The following is a 24,216-nucleotide window of genomic DNA, read 5'->3' as shown; positions in this document are numbered from 1 at the left end:
ATTAATCTGCTTGTGATGTCACTCTGACATAAAATTAACACAAATAATCTTCTGTAGCAAGTCCAACCAGTGGCATTCCCAAGAGATTAATACATTATTAAGTGTAAATGACTTAACACCAATCCACTTACAAGGACACATGCTAAAATCCTGATGTTAAGTGTGCCAAACAGTTCTACAGTAGAGAAAATCACTGCAAATAAGACCAAGGAAGTGGTGGCCATTTTAACGGTCCTCTTTAATCACATGCATATTATTGGCAGTTTAAAGGTTAAGGATGATAATAAATTATGGTGTGGATTAACAAAAAATGATAGGGATTATTCATTGTCAAATAGAAGCAAATTGAAATGGTAAGCTCTGTTTAAAATTTCACTTTGGATTTTCCCTGGGCCTCCTCCACTGATATCTATTTATTTATTTTTAACTTTTTTAAACCTGAGACTTGTTTTATACACAATGATATGGAATCTGTGTCACCATGCCATTGTAATTAGGTTGCAGAGGAAAACACTAATCCATGGTGCAGGAGGCAGGCTTCAGAAATCCCCAACAGAACAGCTCATGGTCACAAGCTAATTGGATGGTCAGTGTACTAAGGGTGGAGACATGCATATCTAGACATTAAAATGTTAGCGTTATAACTGAACTTTATCTATTTTCAGATCTTGCATATGGGGAAATGACAACAAAGTAAGACTGAACACAAAAAAAATCCTGATAACAAAGTTTTTTATTACAACAGTTTCAATGTTCCATTATCGATAAATGGTTTGTGGCAATATAACATGGTTGCTGAGTTTTTTCTCTTTTTACAAAACCAAAGAAAGAAATTTGATCTACAGCTGAAAGCGTTCACATTGAATTTACATTTTGAACGATGATAACCGCCATACAATAAGACAACCAAGACAGGGTGCAACACAGAGCAACCCCAAAACCACATCGATAAAAAGGGCACAATCAATTAAAATACAACACCCGGTCCTTAGAAGTGTTTTCACATCTAGACTGAATTTGCTTTTTTCTCCTCCTCCTCTTTCTTAGCAATAAAAAAGCATTTCACTGAAGCAGCACTAACAAGAAGGTGTTAATCATTACCAACATAAAAATCCAAGATTGTGCAGTTTATCCTATAATTTGAAATAAAAAATACAATGCCATAACTTTGTGAGCTGGTCACTTGTCAACAAAAAGCCACGCCTCAATCGGATGATGAACATTTGGGGATATCCACTAGGCCACGCCCCCTTGTCCTACGGCATAGTCGAAACCAATGCAAAATAGCCCACCATGGGCACCAGATGAATCCATGCCACATGCTCCTGGAAGTAGAAGCTTTCTTTTTTCTTCCCAACGCTGGAATGGACAAGGGAGGTGGTCCAGACGTATCTAGGTGTTGCTGGAGGGTCGGCTCATCCCATCCGACAGTGATGCAGCTTTAGATTTTCTTTCTTTTTTTTTTTTTACATTTTGGTTACAAAGTTATACTGCTAAAAGAAGTGAATGAAAAGAAGGCAATGCAGGGAAGGGAGTGTGCACAGTGCATGATGGCAGCTTGTGTCTTCACGAGGTCGCCTGCTTCTCCTGTTCAATGGCTGTGGACAAAGAAGGAAGAGTCACATTTAAATTCACCTCCACTTTGCGACCATTTGCACTCAATTTGTGCTTCTAAATCTCATTTGATAACATTCTGTGTGAAGATTAACTAATTATAACCTAATGACACAGATATAGACGTTTCCAAGAACAGCTTACTATAGTTATGTAATGCCTGGATGTAAAAAAAAAAAAAAAAAGGACAATTTTGTGTTGTAATTCTTACTTTCTTTAGATGGCAGTGGGTTTTTCTCCTGCGTCTCAGTTTTCTTCAGCTTGGTTTTGTCGAAGCTGGTGACCTCTTCCAGGTTTGGTTTGTCAGACATGATTGGTTCTATGGTTAAAGAACAAAAGAGAATAAATATATATATATATATATTTCTCGCTTTCATGTCTGCAAATGCACTTAAGTTGCTTCGCTAAAAGGCAATAAAGGTCTTGCAATCTATTGTTCATTTGGAGGCGATTTGCATCACATCCCGTTGATGTTCATGACAGTGCCACACAGCACTGAACAAAACCGCACCCTTTTTGAATGGCGTCTGGAGACAGCAAAAATGAATATTTACATAACAATAGCAGTTCCCACGCAGAGATTACAAGAGAGACGCGAATATGATGATTCAATACGACAGCGGACCGTTTTGCATATCTTTTCTTTTCTACTTTTTTTTTGCGTCAGTAAAATCTGACAGACTTTTGCTTATATTCAGCTCGATTTCTTTCGTGAGCATGGTCGCACAGATCATTTCGACTGGATTTCACAGAATGTGATTGCATTCAGGAAAAACCACCGCCCTGTGCCGCTTTATCAGCCAGCACACAATGCTGCCGTTTCTTTTAACGCCCTGTTCACCAATCACTTGTTATAACACATTAACCTACTCTGCCTTTGATACAAGGGGGCAAATGTGCCAACTGACATAATGAGTCGCATCCTTATTAATGCATTTGCAGCACAAAGAGGCTTAACAAAGGAATATAGGTTAACCGCCTTGATCGCCTGGAGTTATCGACTTTAAATCAACATTTGCGAATTTGTTTGCGAATTGCTAGGCCTACTATTTAGAACGATCTAAAGATGCTTTGAACACGGCACATCTTCAAATACAAATACATGTTTTCCAGAATTATTTGAAAAAGGACAGATTTCACACGTACAATAAAAATAACGGTTTGCGTTTTTACCTATAGTTAACACGGTGCCAATATAATTATTTTATATGCGTAACATTAGATCTAAAACACATACCTTCGTAGACGGATTGGAGTTAGAAGTCTTTAGCTGAATAACGATGCAGTTACTGTGGCGCGCCAATGCGCAAGCATGCGATATATAGAGGGAGATATGCTAATCAAAAGCTGACGTCAGTTCTCAGTTCTACTGGAGAACAGAACAGGGTTCAGGGCAGGTAATAGGAATGTTACATTATCCTATTTAATTGTTGGTTTTAATCGCAGATACTCACAATCTCTCTTTTTATGACAAAGAGATCAATACATCGTTGTATTATTTGTTTCTTTATTATTTGTTTCTTTATTTTATTTTACATTGTACATTTAAGATGATTTAACAACGTGCCATGACGCCACCTGGTGGAAATGTTATTAGACTGTTACATTTAATTTTATGCAAGAAAAATACAATTTAATTGATTTTGCTCAACAGTTTAGTTTGATTAGCAGGGGATAAAATAACAAATTAATCGCGCTAGATAGCTTACGTGTTTATTTTTCTTTCAAAAATAAATAAATAAATCATCTACAAATGATAAATTAAAACACATTTAGAGTGAAATATATCCCATATCAATATAAATATTACGTCTCCCCCAACCCCCCACCGTTTGTACCTTTTTCTTGGCACAATATTTTTAATTGTATACTTGTGCAATAATGTTTGGGGTACTTTTGTGCTAGTGTAGGGGGCTTTTAGTTTGGTAATGATCCGGAAGTGATCTTGAACAGTGAACACATGTGCGTTCATATATTTAGAGGTTCTCACGTGTAGAATGATGGGTTTTTGATGCTTAATGGTTCATCCATAACATCTCAAAAAACATGAAGTTTGCATACAAGGTAATGTATGACAGACGCTATTTTATTCGTGATGTTCTTCTTGTGGATAATTGTATTGCTTTTCCTTATATAAGTTATTTTTAGTGAGATCTTGCGATTTTGATTATAAATATTTCATATATTAAATAAATAAAAGATACAATTAATTGTTTTTGTTATGTGCATGCCTGAAAGAGAACATTTGGATTGAACTTGTTTGCATTTCCTTCTAGTTTTCCAACTTATTAGGGGCATTTTATCGCCACGGGAACCTGTCTTTCTCTAAAGATGGGAATTCTATCATCAGTCCTGTCGGGAACCGCATCTCCGTCTTTGATATGAAAAAGTGAGTTTCTATTTCAAAACGTTCAAATAAACTGATTTCATAGCCAGAAGTGAGTTGAAAACACCCTCATTTACAAGCGAAAGTTATACTGATTTCAGCTGAGGAATGTTATTTTTCGTATTTCTTCAGTAACCGATCAGAAACCTTACCAGTGTCCACCACAAAGAACATCACCTGTTTTGGAGTCTCTCCAGATGGGAATCTTGCCATACTTATAGATGAAGGTATTGGAAAGTCCACCATTCTCCATGCATATTTTTTTCTGTCATGTGTTCAAAACTTGTTCAGAACAAGTTCAAAAAAGTATTCTTCTTTTAAATAATCCAAAATCAAATTTGATACTGATAAGTAAGTGTAAAGGTTATAAAACAAATAAAGTGTGTAACATAAAATGCTATTGATGATTCTGCACGTTTTCTGTGTCAATAATTAAGTTAACAATTTTTTTTACATCGACCATGTTATCTCCCAGATTTCCTTGCTTCCAAATAAGCACAAGATCTTCTGAACATTTTCAGATCTTGCTGAATAACATGGATCATCAGGTTTTAACACAAACTTGTGGCGTTCATGCTGGCTCAAGTAAATGCTACTTAAGGGTTAGTTCACCCAAAAATAAACATTCTGTCATTAATTACTCACCTTCATGTTGTTCCAAAACCGTAAGACCTTATTTACGTTCATCTTCGGAACACAAATGAAGATATTTTTGATGAAATCTGAGAGCTTTGACACCAATGTAATTGCAACTTTAAAGGCCCAGAAAGGTAGTTAAAACATTGTTAAAATAGTCCATGTAACTACAGTGACTCCCTGTTCCAATGCATTGATGAAGTAAACAGTTGGATGTGCCAAAACTTTCTTCAGTTAAACAAAGACAAAACTGAAGTCATTGCGTTTGGAAACAAAGATAAAGTTCTCAAGGTGAACGCATACCTTCACTCTAGAGGTCAAACAACTAAAAATCAAGTCAGGAATCTTGGTGTGTCTCTAGAGTCAGACCTTAGTTTCAATAGTCATGTCAAAGCAATAACTAAATCAGCATACTATCATCTTAAAAATATTGCAAGAATTAGATGCTTTGTTTCCAGTTTTGACTTAGAGAAACTTGTGCATGCTTTCATCACCAGCAGGGTGGATTATTGTAATGGACTCCTCACTGGCCTTCCCAAAAAGACCATTAGACAGTTGCAACTCGTACAGAACGCTGCTGCCAGGATCCTGAGCAGAACCAGAAAATATGAACATATCACACCAGTCCTCAGGTCTTTACACTGGCTTCCAGTCACATTTAGGATTGATTTTAAAGTATTATTACTGGTATATAAATCATTTAATGGCCTAGGACCTCAATACATTGCAGATATGCTCACTGAATATGAACTCAACAGATCACTCAGATCATTAGGATCACATCAACTAGAAATACCAAGGGTTCACTCAAAGCAAGGAGAGTCTGCTTTAAGCTACTATGCCAGCCGCAGCTGGAACCAGCTTCCAGAAGAGATCAGGTGTGCTCCTACAGTTGTCACATTCAAATCCAGACTCAAAACACATCTGTTTAGCTTTGCATTTACTGAATGAGCACTGTGCCACTGTTCGTCCGACTGTTTGTACTGTACTGTATTTTAAATTTTTATTCTAAACCGTTTTAATTATTCTTATTTATTTTGATTTTTAATTTATTCTATGTAAAGCACTTTGAATTACCATTGTGTATGAAATGTGCTATATAAATAAACTTGCCTTGCCTACAGTGGTTCAACCTTAATATTATGAAGCGACGAGAATACTTTTTGTTCGCAAAACCCCCCTAAAAAAACGACATTATTCAACAATCTCTTCCATGTCATTCTCCTACGCTGTTGACGTTGTGTAAACCGTGCAGTGCTTCTGGTTTCTACGTCAGAACGTCGGCTCACTATTGGCAGACGCTGACCATCCGTGTGATGCTGAGGGAGGAGCTGGCCAATAATGAGCTGACGTTCTGACGTAGAACCCAGAAGCACTGCAGTGTTTACACTGTCAGAAGTGTAGGAGAATGACATGGAAGAGAAGTGATTGTTGAATAAAGTCGTTTTTAGTTTTTTTTTAGCTAAAAGTATTCTCATCTCTTCATAAAATTTAAGCTTGAACTACTGTAGTCGCATGGATTATTTTAACTATGGCTGTGTTTACACTTGGCATTAACATGTGACCTGTATCCAGATGTTGTCCACATGCACATTGAAAAGACAAGTGTAAATGCGCTTCTGATTGGATCCGATCAGCGTGTCCAGGTTGGAAGGTAGTCGAGGACGCATTGTGATCGGATCTCAGTGTAATGTGAACACAATCCAGCCATCGTGTCTGCATTCACAGGTGGACGTTACACTGTCATTATTTCCTCTCCTCTCTCAAGGAATTGCTGCATGTAGCTGTGTGTTTTTGCGATATAGTCGAGTGCAAAGTACATCGCATTTTTTGGGAGGGGGAATGCGAGATCCGATCTGTTATCCAGATACAGAAGCCACTTGATGTGGACTGGTGTAAACGCACCGTGTTCTGATTGGCTTATGATCCGATCTGCTTGATCGGATCACGGTGATCGCATGTTAATGCCAAGTGTAAACGCAGCCTATGTCTTTACCACCTTTCTGGGCCTTGAAAGTTGCAATGATGTTGAAGACAGAAAGCTCTCTGATTTCATAAAAAATATCTTAATTTGTGTTCTGAAGATGAACTTACGGGTTTGGAACGACATGCGGGTGAATAATTACTTATATAATTTTCATTTTTGGGTGAACTAACCCTTTAAAGAAAAAGGGAGATGTACCAAATACTAAGAAATAATGAAAATATTTCTAATATTTAGCTTTTCATTCAAATTATTATGATGATAATATCATTTGTGAGGGAAAAACAATGAGAAATGAAAAGCATATAACAAGTGTAGTTTCGGACTCCACTGTCTAAGTTGGAAAAATGTGGCATTACAGTTCGTTGGTTATTTTTTTATGCCAAGAAAGTTTTGAGTTTAACACCGTTTGATGAATGTGTTTTAGATGGAGCAGCCATACTGGTCAGCTTGGTCACTCGGGCAGTACTTTACCATCATCACTTCCATAATCCTGTTCACAGTGTGTCCTTCTCCCCTGATGGAAGGTCAGCTATTACACACCTGCACACTGCGCTTTTTATCTACACAATATGACTTTATGCATGAGTAGCTCTTATTTCATGCTCCTTTAATTTTTTTTATAGGAAATTTGTAATAACAAAGAAAAATGTGGCTCTAATGTATGATGCGCCTGGAAAAAACAGAGAGTTTAATGCATTTGCATTAGAAAAGAGTTATTATGGACCATTTGATGAGACAACTTGTATCGACTGGACGGATGATTCCAAGTACGTAAAAGCTTTTTTTCTATATTCTTTCCTTAATGTATGAATGCTGCCTCACAGCAGTCATATTGTTACAGTGCGATTTATACTTCTTTCTTTTTTTTTCAATGCAATAACAAATATATATCGCATGTTTTGTTTGTCCATTTTTACATACTGGTTTCCCACGGTATCTAGTAATGTGTTTGAAATGTAACACACTGCAAACAGTTCTTGGACTGTATTTTACCACTATGTAACCAGTTACACTCTCACTCTCCTTTGCTGATAACTAGGTGCTTTGCTGTTGGTAGCAAGGACATGACCACTTGGATCTTTGGAGCTGAAAGATGGGCAAATCTCATCTACTACTCGCTTGGTGGTCATAAGGACATCATAGTGGGCTGTTTCTTTGAGAAGGACAGCTTGGATGTAAGTTTGTATAAAGGCTCTCATGCATTTGAGTAGCACATGGGTGAATCAACTAGCAGCCCTTTCGTTACGGTTTTGTCGGCATAATAGATTAATTAATTAATTGCTTTTTTCTGCTATTGCAAGAGGTTCTGCAACATATTCTGCAACATTGCAATTAATACTACAAAATTAGACTTTTCCCAAACAGAACCTACCAGTTGGTTTGGGAAGTGGTTCCATTTTAACTTTTATTTAGAAATGTTTCTTTTAAACATTTCTTTTTTCAGGAAATGTCAAGTACTGTCAGTGTCTTTCAAAGTAATACTTTTGAATTGTTTAAGCTACACATCATAACCACCCTCATTTGACCTGATCCACACAAGAAACTCTGGTGTACACTGTAAAAAATATTTTTGGGGAAAGTTGTTAATAAAATAGAGTATTGGAGCGTGTTTTACAAGAAAATACAAAGTTTCACATTTAATTAGATGTTGCTTGCCATTTCTTGCATTTTCTAAATTTTTTCAGTGTAGATCTTGGTCAGTTAATCAGCTCATTTGCTAGCTCTTTTAATAGGACTTGATCAGTCTCAATATGAAATTGCATGTGGGAGGATTTCTCTTTCATTATCTATAATATTCCAAACTTTAGTTTATAACTAACCTAGTCTTTGAAAGCTTTCGGGGTAGTGTCATGAGTGAAAGGAACACTGAAATTATGTGTTTTTTTTTTTTTAGCTGTGCTCTAATGACATGCCTGTGCTTAAATGTGGCACCTTTACGCTACTTTTCACTCGTTTTTACAGATGTACACAGTGAGCCAGGAGGGCACTTTGTGTGTGTGGGAAAGTGACACTGAGCTCGAGGGCTTACGGAAGGGACCAACATACTCTGAGAGAAAGAAGATGCAGGAGGAGAAAAAAAGCAGAGAGGAAGTAGGGGAGGAAAAAGATGATGATGATATTGTGGATATTGTAGGCGAGGATGGTGAGACCAGAGGAGATGTGATTAAAGGAAGCGCAGAAACACCCAAAGAGGTGGAAGGCATCAAAAACGTTCATTATTCACTGAGGAGCAAGTGAGTTTGTCAGTTTTTCTTTCTCAAACTATCCTTATCTCTTCAATCTATTTGTCAATTCTTAATGCCTGTTCACACCAAGTAATGCAAATGTTATGCAAAAATAAGGTGCGGAAAGCATTTAAATTTGAATGAATGATGGAATTTTTTTGTTACAAAAAGGGGTTTTAATCACAATTGCCAACTACTTGCAATGTGAAGTATGTTGGTGTATTTGTATTCTGCAATATTTTGAACAATGAACACATAATTAAAGGCAATTATTACCGGGGGGGGGGGGGGGGGGGGGGGTGAACTAGTGTATTTTAGCATCTTGATGAGCATAACAAACCACTTTCCTTGTACCGCTGTGTTTCTGTGCTTCCGTAAGCACCACTACTGTTAAAGAGTGATTATTCTGAACGGACAAATTACATGTGAAAACTGGGCTGAATTTTCATATTGAACATTTGTGTTGGTCTGAACAGGCCTTTAAACTGTAGAGCATGGAAAAAGCTTGCTTGTGTCTATAATAACATAAAAAGATGTGTTTCTAATATTGCATTTAAACAGACACTATTTTAACAAGGAAGGGGATTTCAACAATTTGACAGCGGCTGCCTTCCACAAGAAAACACACATTCTTGTGACCGGCTTCGCATCTGGAGCTTTCCACCTGCATGAGTTGCCAGAATTTGACCTCATTCACTCACTCAGGTTTGCCATATTTCAAGTGAATATTTGTCAAATTAGATCTCCAGTTGGGCTGTCATTTCTTAGATGCAATTGCGGTTGAGCTCTCGATTTGAATTGTATTTTGGGCATATTTCAGTTATGATATCCTTTTAACTTGCATTTAGAAAAACAATGATATTTCAGCTAATGCTGTAAATTATTCAGGGAACTTGGTATGTTACAAGAATATGCATTTTTAAAATGAACAACAGAGCCCAAACTGTGCAGTTAATTTGCTTTTTATTTAACAACAAAATAATCAGCACAAACAAAAAACTTCTTGGTGAATAACGATTTAAGTAAATCTTACATATGTGTCGCAGCTTTTTTTTGAAGAGTTAAAGTCTGAGTTTTTTAGTGGTTCTTTAAGAAGACAATTTCAGAAGGGGCATTTTTTGGGAATCGGACTGCACTGTTCACATTATAATGTTATTGTGTGGAGCCTTACGAGGAAATCTTAATAGAAAGTTGTATTTCGTTTAAAGAAAAAGTTATTGGGGGTTTAAGAATCTTTATATAAAAATTTCCTAAAGGAAGATCTCTCCATTTTTACCCAGCTCCTCCAGTATGTCTTGTATTTCGAATTTCATCTATCTTCAGTCTCAACCACTATTGTTTGTGACTACATTTCTGTGAATTTATTCCATGCTGTTTATTTAATTGCTTATTGGATTCACATCTAGTATTTCAGATCAGAGGATTTCTACCATTGCTATGAACCCCACTGGCGACTGGATTGGCTTTGGTTGTTCAGGTATTATTCTTACAACCAGGTCGTTTTCTGGTGTGCTATCCTCTGCTATAATTTCTTGCTTCTGTTCTATGTTAAAGGTCTGGGCCAGCTGCTGGTTTGGGAATGGCAGAGTGAGTCCTATGTGTTCAAACAGCAAGGACACTTCAACAACATGAACTCTTTGGCTTATTCAGCTGATGGGCAGTATCTTGTTACTGGAGGGGATGATGGGAAGGTGAGTCTTCTAACGCTAGGTTTTTATTGAGAGCATAAATAAGTGAGAGATTAAGTTAAACTGCTACTTTTCAGGTAAAAGTGTGGAACACCAACAGTGGTCTCTGTTTTGTGACGTTCACTGAACACTCCAGCAATGTCACCAATGTTGTCTTCACCTCCAGTGGCTTTGTGGTGGTCAGCGCCTCACTAGATGGCACTGTTAGAGCATTTGACCTGCACAGGTATCATGTTATTCATTTTGTGATATGTATCATGTCTCCTGTAATCACTCAGTGTTTCAACTGCAGAAAGAAGTCAATAAACAGCTTATAAACGATGTCACATAACGTTACATTTACCTCAGGAAAGCCATTAAAGGGATAGTTCACTTTAAAATTAAAATTCTGTCATCATTTACTCACCCTCAAGTTGTTTCAAACCTGTATTAATTTATTTCTTCTGCTGAACACAAAGAAAGATATTTTGAAGAATGTCAGTAACCAAACAGTAGTCTGTACCCATTGACTTCCATAGTAGGAAAAAAAAATACTATGGAAGTCAATGGGTACAGACTACTGTTTGGTTACTGACATTCTTCAAAATATCTTTCTTTGTGTTCAGCAGAAGAAATAAATTAATACAGGTTTGAAACAACTTGAGGGTGAGTAAATGATGACAGAATTTTAATTTTAAAGTGAACTATCCCTTTAAATGACCACCTGGTTACTGGAATAAGTTATCTTGAGTCTTAATTGCACTAATACTGTCAAATACTCACAAGGTTTACATAAACAAGTGAAAGCAAACATTTGAGAGAAAATCTGGTGCGTGTTTATTAGAGGCATCGTGTACCGGTCTTAAAGTGACAGTTACCTAATTGTAAACATGCTGCCGCTTGTCCTCAAAGGGTTAGTTACCCAAAAATGAAAATTCTGTCAGTAATTACTCATCCTCATGTTGTTCCAAACCCGTAAGACTTTCGTTCATCTTCGGAATACAGATTAAGATATTTTTGATGAAATCTGAGAGCTGTCTCACTCCTTCATAGGCTGCTTGGTAATTGCATCTGCCGGCCCAGAAAGTTATTAAAGAAATCGTTAAAACAGATTTCTAAGCTCTCGCGCATGCGTCGTGACGCTCTCCTGCTTAACCCTTTAAAGGGATAGTTCACCCAAAATATTTAAATTCTGTCATTATTTACTCACTCTTATGTTGTTCCAATCCTGTATTCATTTCTTTCTTGTGCTGAACACAAAAGAAGATATTTTGAAGAATGTGGGTAACCAAACGTCTGCTTGTCCCTATTGACTTCCATAGTAGGAAAAAATATACTATGGAAGTCAGTGGCGACCAGCAACTGTTTGATTACCCACATTCTTCAAAATAACTTATTTTAAACAGAAGAAAAACTTATTTGGGTTTAAAACGACTTGAGAGAGTAAATTATGACAACTTTCATTTTTGGGGGAACTATCCCTTTAATGTTAATAAAGCAACAATTTATACAGTGGAGTCTGTTTTAATTTCATATTTGTTAATTTAATTACTTTCTTCAATGCTACTGTTAAATACACCTACTGTATCTGAAAAATAAAGCACTGTTTATTTCATTTGTATATTAAGTTGTGTAATGTATCTTTGTTATTTTTTTGATATAGAATGGCATTTTTTTAATTTTTTTTAAAGATTTTTATCTTCGCCACTCTGGCCTAAATGTCTGCCAGTTTTATTTTTGCCATATCGCCCTCCCTTAGCTATCTAGAAAAACAACTCTAGAGAGTAGCATTGACTTAATATATGCACTATTCGATGTTCATTTTATTTAGTTAATCTTTAAGTAATGGCATTTATTCAAACAATAAATTATATTTTTTTTATATGGCACACAATTATATTTCAACAATGAATTTAAGTAGAAAAGTTTATATATAAATGGTCTTATGTAAAAAGTGTTTTTATTTGAGTGTTTGTTATTAAAGTTGAATAATTAATTTATTTTTAAGCAAACTTTATTTTCGGTTTTTGGATAAACATTTTCGGTAAAGGAATAATTATGGTGCATCACTGATGAATAAGTCTGTCTTTGTTATTAGTCCCATGTTCGAAATTGAGTTGAATCCATTGTGAGTCATAAAATGATAGATAGATAGATAGATAGATAGATAGATAGATAGATAGATAGATAGATAGATAGATAGATAGATAGATAGAATTAAAAAATGGTGCATGGAGCTAAACTGTGCTCTCTCAGGTACCGGAACTTCCGTACCATGACATCACCACGACCAGCCCAGTTCTCCTCTCTGGCAGTGGACAGTAGTGGGGAGTTGGTGTGTGCAGGTTCTCAGGACTCCTTTGAGATCTTCCTTTGGTCCATGCAGACTGGACGACTGCTAGAGGTCAGACACTACTGAATAAGTGTGCTCTTTTCTGATCTGACAAATGCATATGTAATATCCTTTTCTTTTTCCCCATACAGGTGTCCGATTATATCAATAAACAGCTTTTTTCCCTTTACATGGTGTAAAAATAGAAATGATACTGTAACTATTGGTTAGCTAAACATTAGGTTTGAAATAAGGCCCTGATATACTCGCGGTAAAGTTCTTTTTCGTTCTTCGCTTAGGGTAAAAAGAAGTTTGAAATATGTGAGCAGCGATATACTGCTAGCAAACATCCGATGCCTCCCACATTGCAAATTTGTTAAACAACAAATTTGAGAGAACGGCAAGCATTTAAAAAATAAAGCATAAGAATAGAATCTGATCATAACAACGTGGAAAGCTCTGCAATTCACATGACGTTTATTTATATAGCACTGTATAGAATAGATTGCTTAAAATCAAGCATCTTTATCGTATATTAAACATGTAAAGCAGTGTCAGTGTCTCATTTTATCAGAAGTACAACTTCCGGACGTCTGACCTTAACGGATTGAACAGAAGAAATGAATTATTGAATGAATGAATTATTACCTATTATGTAATTGCCACGGACCAATGGTAGTACAAAGGTGTTTACCAGTCGTGGCAAACTTTTCTGGCAAGCTGTTTTGAATTCCCAAAACGAACTCCATACAAAGTTTAAGGGGCCTTAAGTTTTTTGGCCCAGTGGGTCCATAATTGTAATTCAGTCCTTTGTAACTCTTTATTGCTGGTGCAGGTTCTCAGTGGTCATGAGGGTCCGGTCAGCAACTTGTACTTCAGCCCAGTCCAGTCTGTGCTTGCCAGTGTGTCATGGGACAAAACTGTCCGGCTGTGGGACATGCTAGACAGCTGGCAAACCAAAGAGACCCTGCGGCTCAACTCTGATGGCAAGTTCACAAAGTGACAGTTGATGTGAAACTATTCAGAGAGAAATAGAGCAGGTGGATTGGAAAGAAAAGTTATTTAAAGATGTCTTGCACCTGTGCTCATTCAGGACTGGCTGTAACGTATCGTCCTGATGGTAAAGAGTTGGCAGTGGCCTGTCTGGATGGTGAGATCACATTCTGGAACCCTCAGACTGGAGGACAGACTGGCTGTGTTGTTGGCCGCCATGACCTGCAGATGGGACGTAAAGAGACAGACAAGATCACTGCTAAACAGTCTGCCAAGGGAAAGTAAGTCCGACAGTAGCAGATGGGCTTGGAAATCATCTCCAAATTGCTATTCTTTTATTGAGTACTCTAGGGGTTTAAATCTTTGGTGATCTAAAGGGACAGTCATATTTCACTTTTCATTACACTTGACTTCCATTTATACGTGTGTGAATGCAGGAGACAGAAAATGCAAACTCGTGAATATCTATATCATGTGAAGACGTGTGACCAATAGAAGGTTATGTCACGGCTTGGCAAATTATAAATCTGCAGGATTGCTGCAAAGTGCAAAGTCGATTGCATATTTGGACATATACTATGTTTTTTTAAGTATTTTTTGAAGTAAAGCCCCTCTCTCATTCACTCTCTCACTCTCTCACTCTCTCACTCTCTCACTCTCTCACTCACTCACTCACTCACTCACTCACTCACTCACTCACTCACTCACTCACTCACTCACTCACTCACTCACTCACTCACTCACTCACTCACTCACTCACTCTCTCTCTCACTCTCTCACTCACTCTCTCACACACACATATTAAAATGAGAAGCTAGTGCTGGGCGGTTGGACCAATTTTTCAGGCGTTCAATGCATTTTCTTGGAATTACTGCAGTAATTTGACTTAGGGTGGTCTATTTTACTGTATTATATTGTAGAATAATTCCACACTAGTAATACAGGTTTGCATGGCCCCAGAAAATTATGCTGTTGTTTACAAGTAAGAGCCAGTCATTATTCTAATGAAGTGAGGAATCAGAATGCAAAGACATTTGCAGTCAAAATACAGAACTTTAACTGTGCAAATTTCACAAAAATATTTTTAATGCAAATTTTATATTTTATATACACACAAAAAATAACAAATCTTTTTATAAATAATCTTTATTTAAATTTCGTTTTTTCTTTATTTAAATTTCGTTTTTTTTCTTCATTTAAATTTAGTTTTCTTCCTTTAAATTTCGTTTTTCTTTATTTAAATTTCGTTTTTTCTTTATCTTAAAGCTGCCGTCGGCAAGTCTGGCAGATTGAGTGGACTTAGACAAAATTTTGAATGTTTACAACTCTCATGCCCCTCCCCCACTACCAACGAGCACCCGCCCATCGTCAGTGCGTGTGTACCTGATTTTCTGTGAACGCGTCCGTCTTCAGCATCGATCAACACCATAGACTCGGAGGTAGGCTGCCCTCGCTAATCTATCCATAGATAGCCATAACCGAGGAATTGGAAGCTTGTTATTAGATTTTCTCTCTGCCATCACGCTTCGTACAATCTTCAGGCGAACTTCAGGCGTGTCGTGTGCATGTGATATTGTAACGTCCGCGTCTGCGCGAGGGAGGGGGATCTGTGATTTGTGCACGACCTGTGATTGACAGTCAGATCTCACACCCCCCTGCGCTGATTAGACCCGATGATCCGGGAGCGGTGGATTTTTGCAAAACAAAATAACACGCTCCAGGTGGAGTTAGAAGCTCTGGGTTTTTTCTAAAACCACCTTATTTATGTTGTTCTGTCGGATTATAGTGTCAATTTCACTGAATTTGATCAAAAAAATGTTGCAGACGGCAGCTTTAATTTCATTTTTCTTAATTTTAAATTAGTTTTTTCTTTATTTCAATCTACCCTTTACTGTGTCAGTAATTTGTTAGTCAGAAAAATATTAGACTACCTTAAGTTAAAAGTATTGCTTAATTTAACAGACCTGTGTGTGTGCGTTTTATATCACTAGTGCAGTGTCCGTTCTCGTAGCATATAAGCCCTGCCGGCTTGAGGTGCGCCGCTTCCCGCTCACGCTGTTCTGTAGTTTACCAAAAGTTTATTAATTCTGAATGTGTTGCGTCTCGCGTGTCAATCTATGAACAGTTCTCGAAATCGTTTTTTTTTTTTTTGGGAAACCAAAAAACCTCCAAACAACAGCCCTGGCTCCTCTTTTTGGCACAAGTTCTTCTGTGTCATTTTCTACTAGTTCTGCAGCATCAATCTTCCCTGTAATGTACCACTAAAGCACTGCTGTGGTGTTTACCCTCACCACGCCTCGCAGTCGCTGCTTAGAAGTGCAACATTGTAAAGGGTCCGTCTGAAACAGTGTTGCGCAGCGTAACGTTCGTTCCAAACGTTGTGTAATTTAAATACATCGGTATGGTGGTATATTAAAAATTTATATCGTAACGAAAATATACACCGGTTTTCGGTATGAACCGGTATACCGCCCAGCACTATGAGAAGCTCTACAGAACGAACTCTACAGAAAATAATTTAAACATTCCAATATTACAGGTCCAATGTGTTTCTTTAGCTATAACCTAGAAACCTTTTAATTTCATAGGTAACACTTTGCAAGTCCTATTTGTTAACAAGGATGTATTAGCTAGCTTTCATGAACTATATGCATTATGCATATACAATATACGTTTTTACTGCATGTATTAATAAGTGAGCAATACAATTGTACCTTGATCATTCATGTTAGGTCATAGACATAGTCCATTAAGGTAATAACAGATCAAATAAAAATTAAAACTCAATTTAAAATGTATTACTAAATGTTGAAATGAACAAACTATCAATGAATAATACTTCTACAACATTAATTAACCTTAGTTAATGCTAAAAATGGAATCTTATTGTAAAGTGTTACCATTTCATTTTAAATCCAAAGAGTCATTCTTGAAGATGGCCATAATTAAATATCTGCAAAGGCCAGAGTATTAAACTTGCAAAAATGTAGACCTAGGCTATATTACATGTATAATCTCTCACTTTATTTGCTTCTGTTTTAGAAAACTTGATGGGTATTTAATCAAAATAACTATGTATTGTAGAGATAAAAAAAAAGAACTGAAATCGAATGCGTTTCTGATTTGTTTGTTTCTGTCGGCTGCATGAACATATCAATGTTGAGAAATCATGTCACTTAGCCTGGGAAAACCCAGACCACTTCCGGCAAATTTAGATTTGCTCTGCAAGTGGGTCTGGCAAAGAGCCCATTGAAACCCATTTCCAATCCGTCGAAATCGCGGCACCAATCAGAAACGTTGGGGCGGGCTTTACACGATGACGACAGAGCAGAGACGGTGACGCAGCCGCCGTGGAACATCACAACATCACTCGTTCGAATCAGGGTTCGAATCAGCTATCGCGTCTGTTTCAAGCTATTTAAAATGGTAATTTTCGTTAACACAAACAGAGAATTGCTGAGAGTCTCGAGATGTTTCTCCGTCGCTCTGCATACGTCATGTCATTCATCGCTCTGATTGGTTTTAGATCTATCCGACGTCCGTTGGTGACGCCCCTGTGGAAATGAATTGTCTATGGAGCTTTGCCAGACCCTTACTCAGTTACAACTGAGAGTGGTCTGGGTTTTCCCAGGCTACATGTCACTAGCTTTAAATATGCAACTTTGCCGGCTTATGAATGCATTAAAGTGACCAGCTGGATATAAACTAATGGAAATAGACGATAACAATTGCGACATAAAACATTTGGGTCAGGTTTGCGTGTGTTTTTGTCACATTGCTTTAAAGGGCACCTATTATGACATTTAAAATGTTCCTAATGTTGTTTAGGGAGTCCCCAACAACAGTTTTACGTGCATGCAATGTCAAAAAACACTTTTGTTTTCGTATAATATGCATTTATTTTTACCTGATTTGCTCACCGACTCCCAAATGATTCGTTCAACGACTCATTTTTCCAAACCCCTCCTTTGCGCGACGCTAATCTGCGATCGGTCAGATGACCCAGCAGTGTTTACAGAGATAATACTTATTGTTTAACACGGAGTACAATGATGCTTTTACCAATTAAATCGTGTTATAATAATGATTATAGTCCACTGCTTTGTAGTTTGTAGTAAAAAACTAAAAATAAGATAAATAATTTAATGTTATGTTAGCGAGCATAGCCTAGAGTTCATATTGTAAAAGCACAATCAGTCTTTGTTTGCGTTAGCCCGATGCATAATCATAACGTTTTTACAAAAAAAAAAATGCAGTTACGTTACTACGAGATATAATTCTATTCTTTAAGACAACTACAAACACGACAAACACTTAAAACAACGACAAACACTTCACATATTTCAATACAATTGCCATTGAAGACCTAGAAGCTAAACGTGCTTACACAACAAAGTAAATAATAATTAAGCATGCTACATAAAACATAAAAACAACAATTATTAATAACACTTTCAGGTTGTGATACGGAGGAGGAAGCTGATGCAAATACACTTGGAACTGATCCTTCCTTCAATATCAACCGGCTCGCGAATCCAAGTTTGATTGCATTTAAAAAGCAATCGTCTTCAAAATGGCGCGAACAAAGCAGAAGGCTCGGACTATACTTCTGTGGTATAGTTGTATATATGAATTGTAGCCACTTAGTCTTCAAATGCTCCTCTTTGGGCAGATGAAAAAAGTTGGCTTTTGAGTCGCACTTCAGAACACAGCGTCTCGTCGCCATGATATTTTCCCTGGCCTTCGAGCGCAATAAGTGGGCGTATCGTATTCAAATAACTTGACAAGTTGACGTCATCTAGTCAGAGAAAAAGCTTCGGTCTTCTAACGATTCATAAAAATGACTCGACTCTTACTTTTGAAAGACAATAACTTTATATACGGTGCACTTTCATATTTCAAACTGTGCAGGATGTTTTTGTTCACTTAGATCTATGTTACACACTACATGAAAGGTAAATTTCAAAATTCCATAATAGGTGCCCTTTAAATCGCTTGAGGTTGCCGCTACTAATGTTATTCCTCTCAGACTCGACGCCGGCAAACATACTTCGGTTTTCTCTGCTAATTCAACATCTAGTGAACAAATTAATTACTTTATAATGATATGGTAATATGTACTTTAGTGTTCTGTGTTCATACCGTTTCGCTGTCAGTGCTTTAAATGCGCGTCTTAAGTGTCGGCGCTCTCCGTGAAGCGTGTTCTCTCTGTCGCGCGCAGCCTGTGCACACTGGTAATACTTTTTTATTATTTAAATTAGGTAACACAGATTTTACATATAGCACACAGTGAAAATAGCATGAATATGGCATAGTGGGCAACTGGATATAGCGCAGCATATTTTAAAATCAAGGATTTAAAGTTTGTCGATTGTATCGCTTTGTGACTCCCTGAATTAACAACAGAATGAATTCTGAGGGGCTTAAATATTTCCACCCCAAATAAACTTGTTTTACCCTGCTGAACCTAGGTGTATTTAAAATGGCATTAATCACTTATTTCCTCTAACTGATTTGTAGGTCCTTTACCTCCTTGTGCTACTCTGCGGATGGTGAATCGCTCCTTGCTGGTGGGCAGTCCAAGTTTGTGTGCATTTATAACATCAAGGAACAAATCCTGATGAAGAAGTTTGAGATCTCCTGTAATCTCTCTCTGGACGCTATGGAGGTACTTGCTTGTTTGTACTCACTGCAGATTTAGACATAACAAAACTGCTATTTTAATAATTAACTAATGAAAGGGGTCATGAAGTCATCTTTTGACATAATAGGTTATTGTGCGATTAAAAACATACTGTAAGTTTTAGAATTCAGAAGGTTAGGTCCTTGTTAGTCCAAAAACAGCTTTATTGAAACCAAGCTCAGAAAATGATTGTTTTCCACTTCTAGGTTTTATTACATAATAGAGATGAATACAAAGGATGCCTTCAAAGGATTCATAATTCGGAATGTATGCAACAACTAATTCAATTACATTTAAATGGAAATTTTGCCAGGTAGTCTAACCCCACCCCTGGATTAGGGCTGGGCGATATGGCCAAAAAAAATTTAGCACGATAATTTATTTTATATCAGTCGATATCGATAATTATCACGATAAATGTCAAATCTTTATTTCTTTCAAGTTTAAAGGCAAATTTTTGCTCCCAAGTGAAAGTTGTAGAAACGAGAGCGTTAATTATGGTTTTAAACATATCATGACAAACACTTACCAAACAGGTAAACATTCACAAATCTGAGGTAGAACATTCAAACATTTGTCATTTTTCCTTAACAAAATAAATATCTTTATTAGAAATTAAATTTCTTAGTTTCTGCATGTGGTAATGGGGGATATTGTTTAAAGTCTTGAAACAGGTTTATGTTGCCTGGCTTTGATGGCACGCACCTTCAGCACAGTTTGCAGTGCAGGCAGCAATATTAATATTACATGGTTTGTCTCAAAACGCATATTTGACAGTGAGTTGACAGTAGTATTAGCTTGAGTTAGGATGCAGATTTACTATGTTAAATTTAGGTTCATTAACAAAAACAGCAACATCTGTTAATTTTTTTTAACAACCTCATTTTTATTTGGTAAAATGTAATATTCTGACTGTCTGAGTTTTAGTCAAATTAACCATTGGTCATCCAGTATCATGCATTTAGATCATAACCACAGATAAACCCAGGCATAGCCTACAGCACCTCACTTTCATGGCAAAATGTAACTTTATGGTTTCGATGGTATTTGTATGAAAAACAGTAGCCTAAATACATTATTAAATACTGTAATTATATTCCATTAGTCTTTTATTGAATTGTATTATATTATTAATTAGGGGTGTGCATTGGCACTGCCCTCACAATTCGATTCGATTACGATTCACCAGGTAACGATTCGATTCAATTCGATTCTACGATGCATTGCGATGCATCAAAATTTTACTGCACACAACAAGGCACATTTTTCATCAGTCATGAGGCAATACAAGCAGTCATATTCATATATTGAACAACACTCTCCTGTATCTTCGACATAAATGTCATTACACAAAATAAAATTGAATGGTACAGGGTATTGTATATGGCATTTTCAAACCTGAAAAAGAAAACATAAATCACTGCTTTCAAGGGCTGTAATCTCCCAGTCTATTAGTCGATTATTGGTCGATACGTTCTGGCTTGACCAAAATTCTGATTTTTTTTGCCGTGTTCATTTCATCAGTTTTGCCGCGTTTATTTCATCAGTTTTGCCGCGTTCGTTTCATCAGGTGAAAAGCACTAATTGCTAATGGGGGTGTTTTCAGAGCACCCCTGTTTCACAGGTAACAGTCTGTCTTCAGAACACCCCCCTTGTTTTCACTTCTTTTGGATTAGCCCAACCCACCAGAGAAGAGAGACAGATTGAGCAAAGTAGGCTACTAGAAGGTTTGCTGAATATTATTTATTTAATTGAGAGCGTTTAATTCATAGTCAGTCCTCTTCTACCATGTCAACATAGACATCGGCAGTGTAGCAGCATTTTTTTTTTTTAGAAGACGGGAAATAATTATTGGAGCCCAATGCGCAGTGCCCACTGTTTGTATTATTTTTGAGCCTATGCTTTATTTTTCAGTTATGCACTTTATTTCGTTTTTGCTCTTGATCTGGTTTGTTTAATAAAACATTTTTTTAAATTAAAATGGACGTGCCTTTTGTGTTTGAGAGTAAAAGCTTTATGTTAATAGTCTATTCGTGTCTCAGCCGCGAAGCTGCGCTCCTGTGTTAAGCCTCATCTTAGTTTCCCCATTAACTTTGTAGAATCCGAAATGTGCCCAGATGTCCGCTTTTCCAAACTTTGGGTGCGTTTTTAATTACCCGTCTATCGCGGTCATCTCCCTCCGCCTCAGCCGTCTTGATTGTTGTTGTTGTTATGCCCACGGAAGTAATCGAAACTTCACAACTTTATTGTCCAACTCAAGGCCAGAAAATAAACAGTGACATAATCGATTATGGCACTTTGCCGCATCGATGCTGAATCGTGCATGCCCCGCATTGCGATGCATCGCTGAATCGATTATTGTTGACACCACTATTATTAATGTAGACAATGTATTAATGTATATCCCACATTTCATGGTGCAGTTAACCCTCTGGGCTCTGAGGTGTTTTCTGGGTCCTGGAGGTGTTCTGACATGCTCTAACATCTGTGCTTATTTCTGTTACTTGTGACATTTTCATGGCTAAAGTATTATTACACTGTATTCAGCACAAACTCTGCTACAATAATATGTCAGCAACATGTATGTAAAAGTTTGTAGTTTTGAGATAATAACATTTATGCGTGGTTTGTGAAAATGACAAAAAAAAAAGTCACTGAAATAAGGTTATGAAACCCATACTGATTATTTCTTTGCAAGGCTTTTGAAAATTGTATCACGTAGCCTAGAATATTTGCTCCAAAACTATGTGAAAATCATCCTGAATACTCATTCAGATAAGACAATATATTGATTTAAAATTTGTATGACATGTCTTGTGTAAGAAAGCTTTATGCGAGGAGGCGTTAACCACCATGAATATTGAGTGTTTCACAACTGAGAGACAAAGAGCCTCCCATAATGGCCCTATTAGGAGCTCTCAGGTCCTATCATTATGAGGAATCTTGCACAACGAATGAGATTTAAAAAAGAATGGCTTTTTGATTGTTTGGATTTATTTACAACACAACATAATCCAAAGATACACAACAAATGGCAAAAAAGTACATTATTTAACACTCTGAACTAAAGACAGAGACTTAACCAGTCACACACCTTTCCTTTCCTGAAACATAGTACATACCTGTCATTTCCAAGGTGCTTGATTTTTCACAGTACAGTACTTTCGGTACGGTGCACATGTGCACCGAATGTAGGGTTGCCACCTTCAGTGTGGCAAAATAAGGGACACCCATTCACACCCCCCCCCCCTTCAATTTTTTTCAATTTCGTTCAATTTCAAACATCTGTTTTTTCATATAAATTTACAAATTTAAAGTTTGCCACTTTGTCACTGTCACTGTGTGTTTTGCGTTGTTTCTGATTTTGAGGATGAATTTTGTCAATCTTTTAAACTTGATGTAATTTGATTCTAATCATAATGTAACAGATTTTTGTTAGTACAAAAAATGCTAAAGTTTGTGATTTCATAATATGTAGATATGAATCCAACTAAAAACTTGTGAAAATATGTATTTTAGTCAAATAGCAAATGGTGTAGCTCTGCAGCCATCTACTAAAGTGATAATTTCTTTACTTTTAAAACGGCATTTTCCAAAAGATGGGCAAAAATCTTACACTAAACCATGTCAAATTATCCATATCCATGAATGTTAGAAATGTGGGTCTTTTATAAAGTGTATTTTACTTTAAAAAAAAAACTCCAGTTTTTGTATAAAAAATATTTATTTATTTATATAGCCTAAATGAAAAAATATATAATAATAAAAAATCCTCCTAAAACTATAAATCATAAAAAAAAACTTATGTTTTTTTAAAATGACTTGTTGAAACAACACAAGTGTGACTTTTCCCCCCACAGAAAAAACAGATATTATTCAAAATGTTTTTTTTTTTTGTAGATCTAGAAAGTGTTGTCAACCGTGCAAAGTCTCACGCCATTTGGACAAAGATAATTTTGTATTTATTTCAGCAAACGTCATTTGGGGTCAAAGACCCGAACAGCGCACAAGGGGTTAAAACGTGCAGGTTTACAGCGCATGTTCACGAGACTCAGTCGCTATAGAAACAAAGACGCTAAAATGCAATCACGCAATGAGCTTCTCTACTACAAATTGATTTCTTTATATTTGCTATTAGTATTATCCATACTGCAAAAACCTTATGGTTTTATTCAACTATATGTCGGCCTAATGTAAAATACGGGACAAATCGCGTCCCTTATTGATTTGATACGGGACGCATCATCTTACTTGTAAATACGGGATGATTCCGTATTTTAAGGGACGGGTGGCAACCCTAACCGAATGCAATCTTTCACGTAAATTAGGCTAGTTTTGTGTGCGGAACATACGTCAATTCCGAGTTTCCACACAAACATATTAAGTGTCGGAAGTCTCCGCGTTGCACTGATTAAATCTGATTAATCGTTTTTGTGATTCAAATACATGTAAAATATTACCATAACATCTGTTTTCCTGTGTGCGGAAATTTGTTTATGTTGCTGTGACAACGAAACACGTGCAAGCGCGCCTGTGTTAAGAGCGCTGATGCGCTCATCTGTGGACATTTCTGAATGCCTTTCTGTTAAAAGCGGGCTTTCCACACAAACAAACGTACATGTGTCATTAGTATGAGAATTTTTTGGGGGATTTTAATTCTCGGGTCGGGCTCGGACATAAATATCGCATAAAT

The 24,216-nt window shown here is 36.8% G+C and overlaps 2 protein-coding genes across 2 annotated transcripts in view; one reads left to right on the top strand and one right to left on the bottom strand.

Moving 5' to 3' along the window:
- Window positions 1–715: 715 nt before the first annotated feature.
- tmsb4x (thymosin beta 4 X-linked) lies at window positions 716–2,977 on the bottom strand. Its single transcript, XM_079614709.1, has 3 exons — window positions 2,852–2,977; window positions 1,826–1,933; window positions 716–1,598 (listed from the first exon to the last, which is right to left on the bottom strand). The coding sequence occupies exons 2-3, from the start codon at window positions 1,923–1,925 to the stop codon at window positions 1,567–1,569; spliced, it is 132 nt and encodes a 43-aa protein (XP_079470835.1). The 5' UTR covers window positions 1,926–1,933; window positions 2,852–2,977; the 3' UTR covers window positions 716–1,566.
- Window positions 2,978–3,544: 567 nt separating this feature from the next.
- pwp2h (PWP2 small subunit processome component) overlaps window positions 3,545–24,216 on the top strand; it is a 40,635-nt gene continuing 19,963 nt past the window's right edge. Inside the window, exons 1-15 of the mRNA XM_079614661.1 lie at window positions 3,545–3,678; window positions 3,891–4,003; window positions 4,133–4,227; window positions 7,048–7,147; window positions 7,247–7,390; window positions 7,663–7,798; window positions 8,586–8,857; window positions 9,410–9,553; window positions 10,255–10,325; window positions 10,403–10,539; window positions 10,614–10,762; window positions 12,772–12,919; window positions 13,683–13,833; window positions 13,941–14,121; window positions 19,361–19,508. Coding sequence (XP_079470787.1) covers window positions 3,661–3,678; window positions 3,891–4,003; window positions 4,133–4,227; window positions 7,048–7,147; window positions 7,247–7,390; window positions 7,663–7,798; window positions 8,586–8,857; window positions 9,410–9,553; window positions 10,255–10,325; window positions 10,403–10,539; window positions 10,614–10,762; window positions 12,772–12,919; window positions 13,683–13,833; window positions 13,941–14,121; window positions 19,361–19,508 — 2,007 coding nt within the window. The 5' untranslated portion in view covers window positions 3,545–3,660. The remainder of the gene's footprint in view (window positions 3,679–3,890; window positions 4,004–4,132; window positions 4,228–7,047; window positions 7,148–7,246; window positions 7,391–7,662; window positions 7,799–8,585; window positions 8,858–9,409; window positions 9,554–10,254; window positions 10,326–10,402; window positions 10,540–10,613; window positions 10,763–12,771; window positions 12,920–13,682; window positions 13,834–13,940; window positions 14,122–19,360; window positions 19,509–24,216) is intronic.

Source organism: Phoxinus phoxinus (genome assembly GCF_949152265.1).
Source record: "Phoxinus phoxinus genome assembly, chromosome: 6".
Lineage (NCBI taxonomy): Eukaryota > Metazoa > Chordata > Actinopteri > Cypriniformes > Leuciscidae > Phoxinus > Phoxinus phoxinus.
This window is presented reverse-complemented; position numbering and strand designations above follow the sequence as displayed.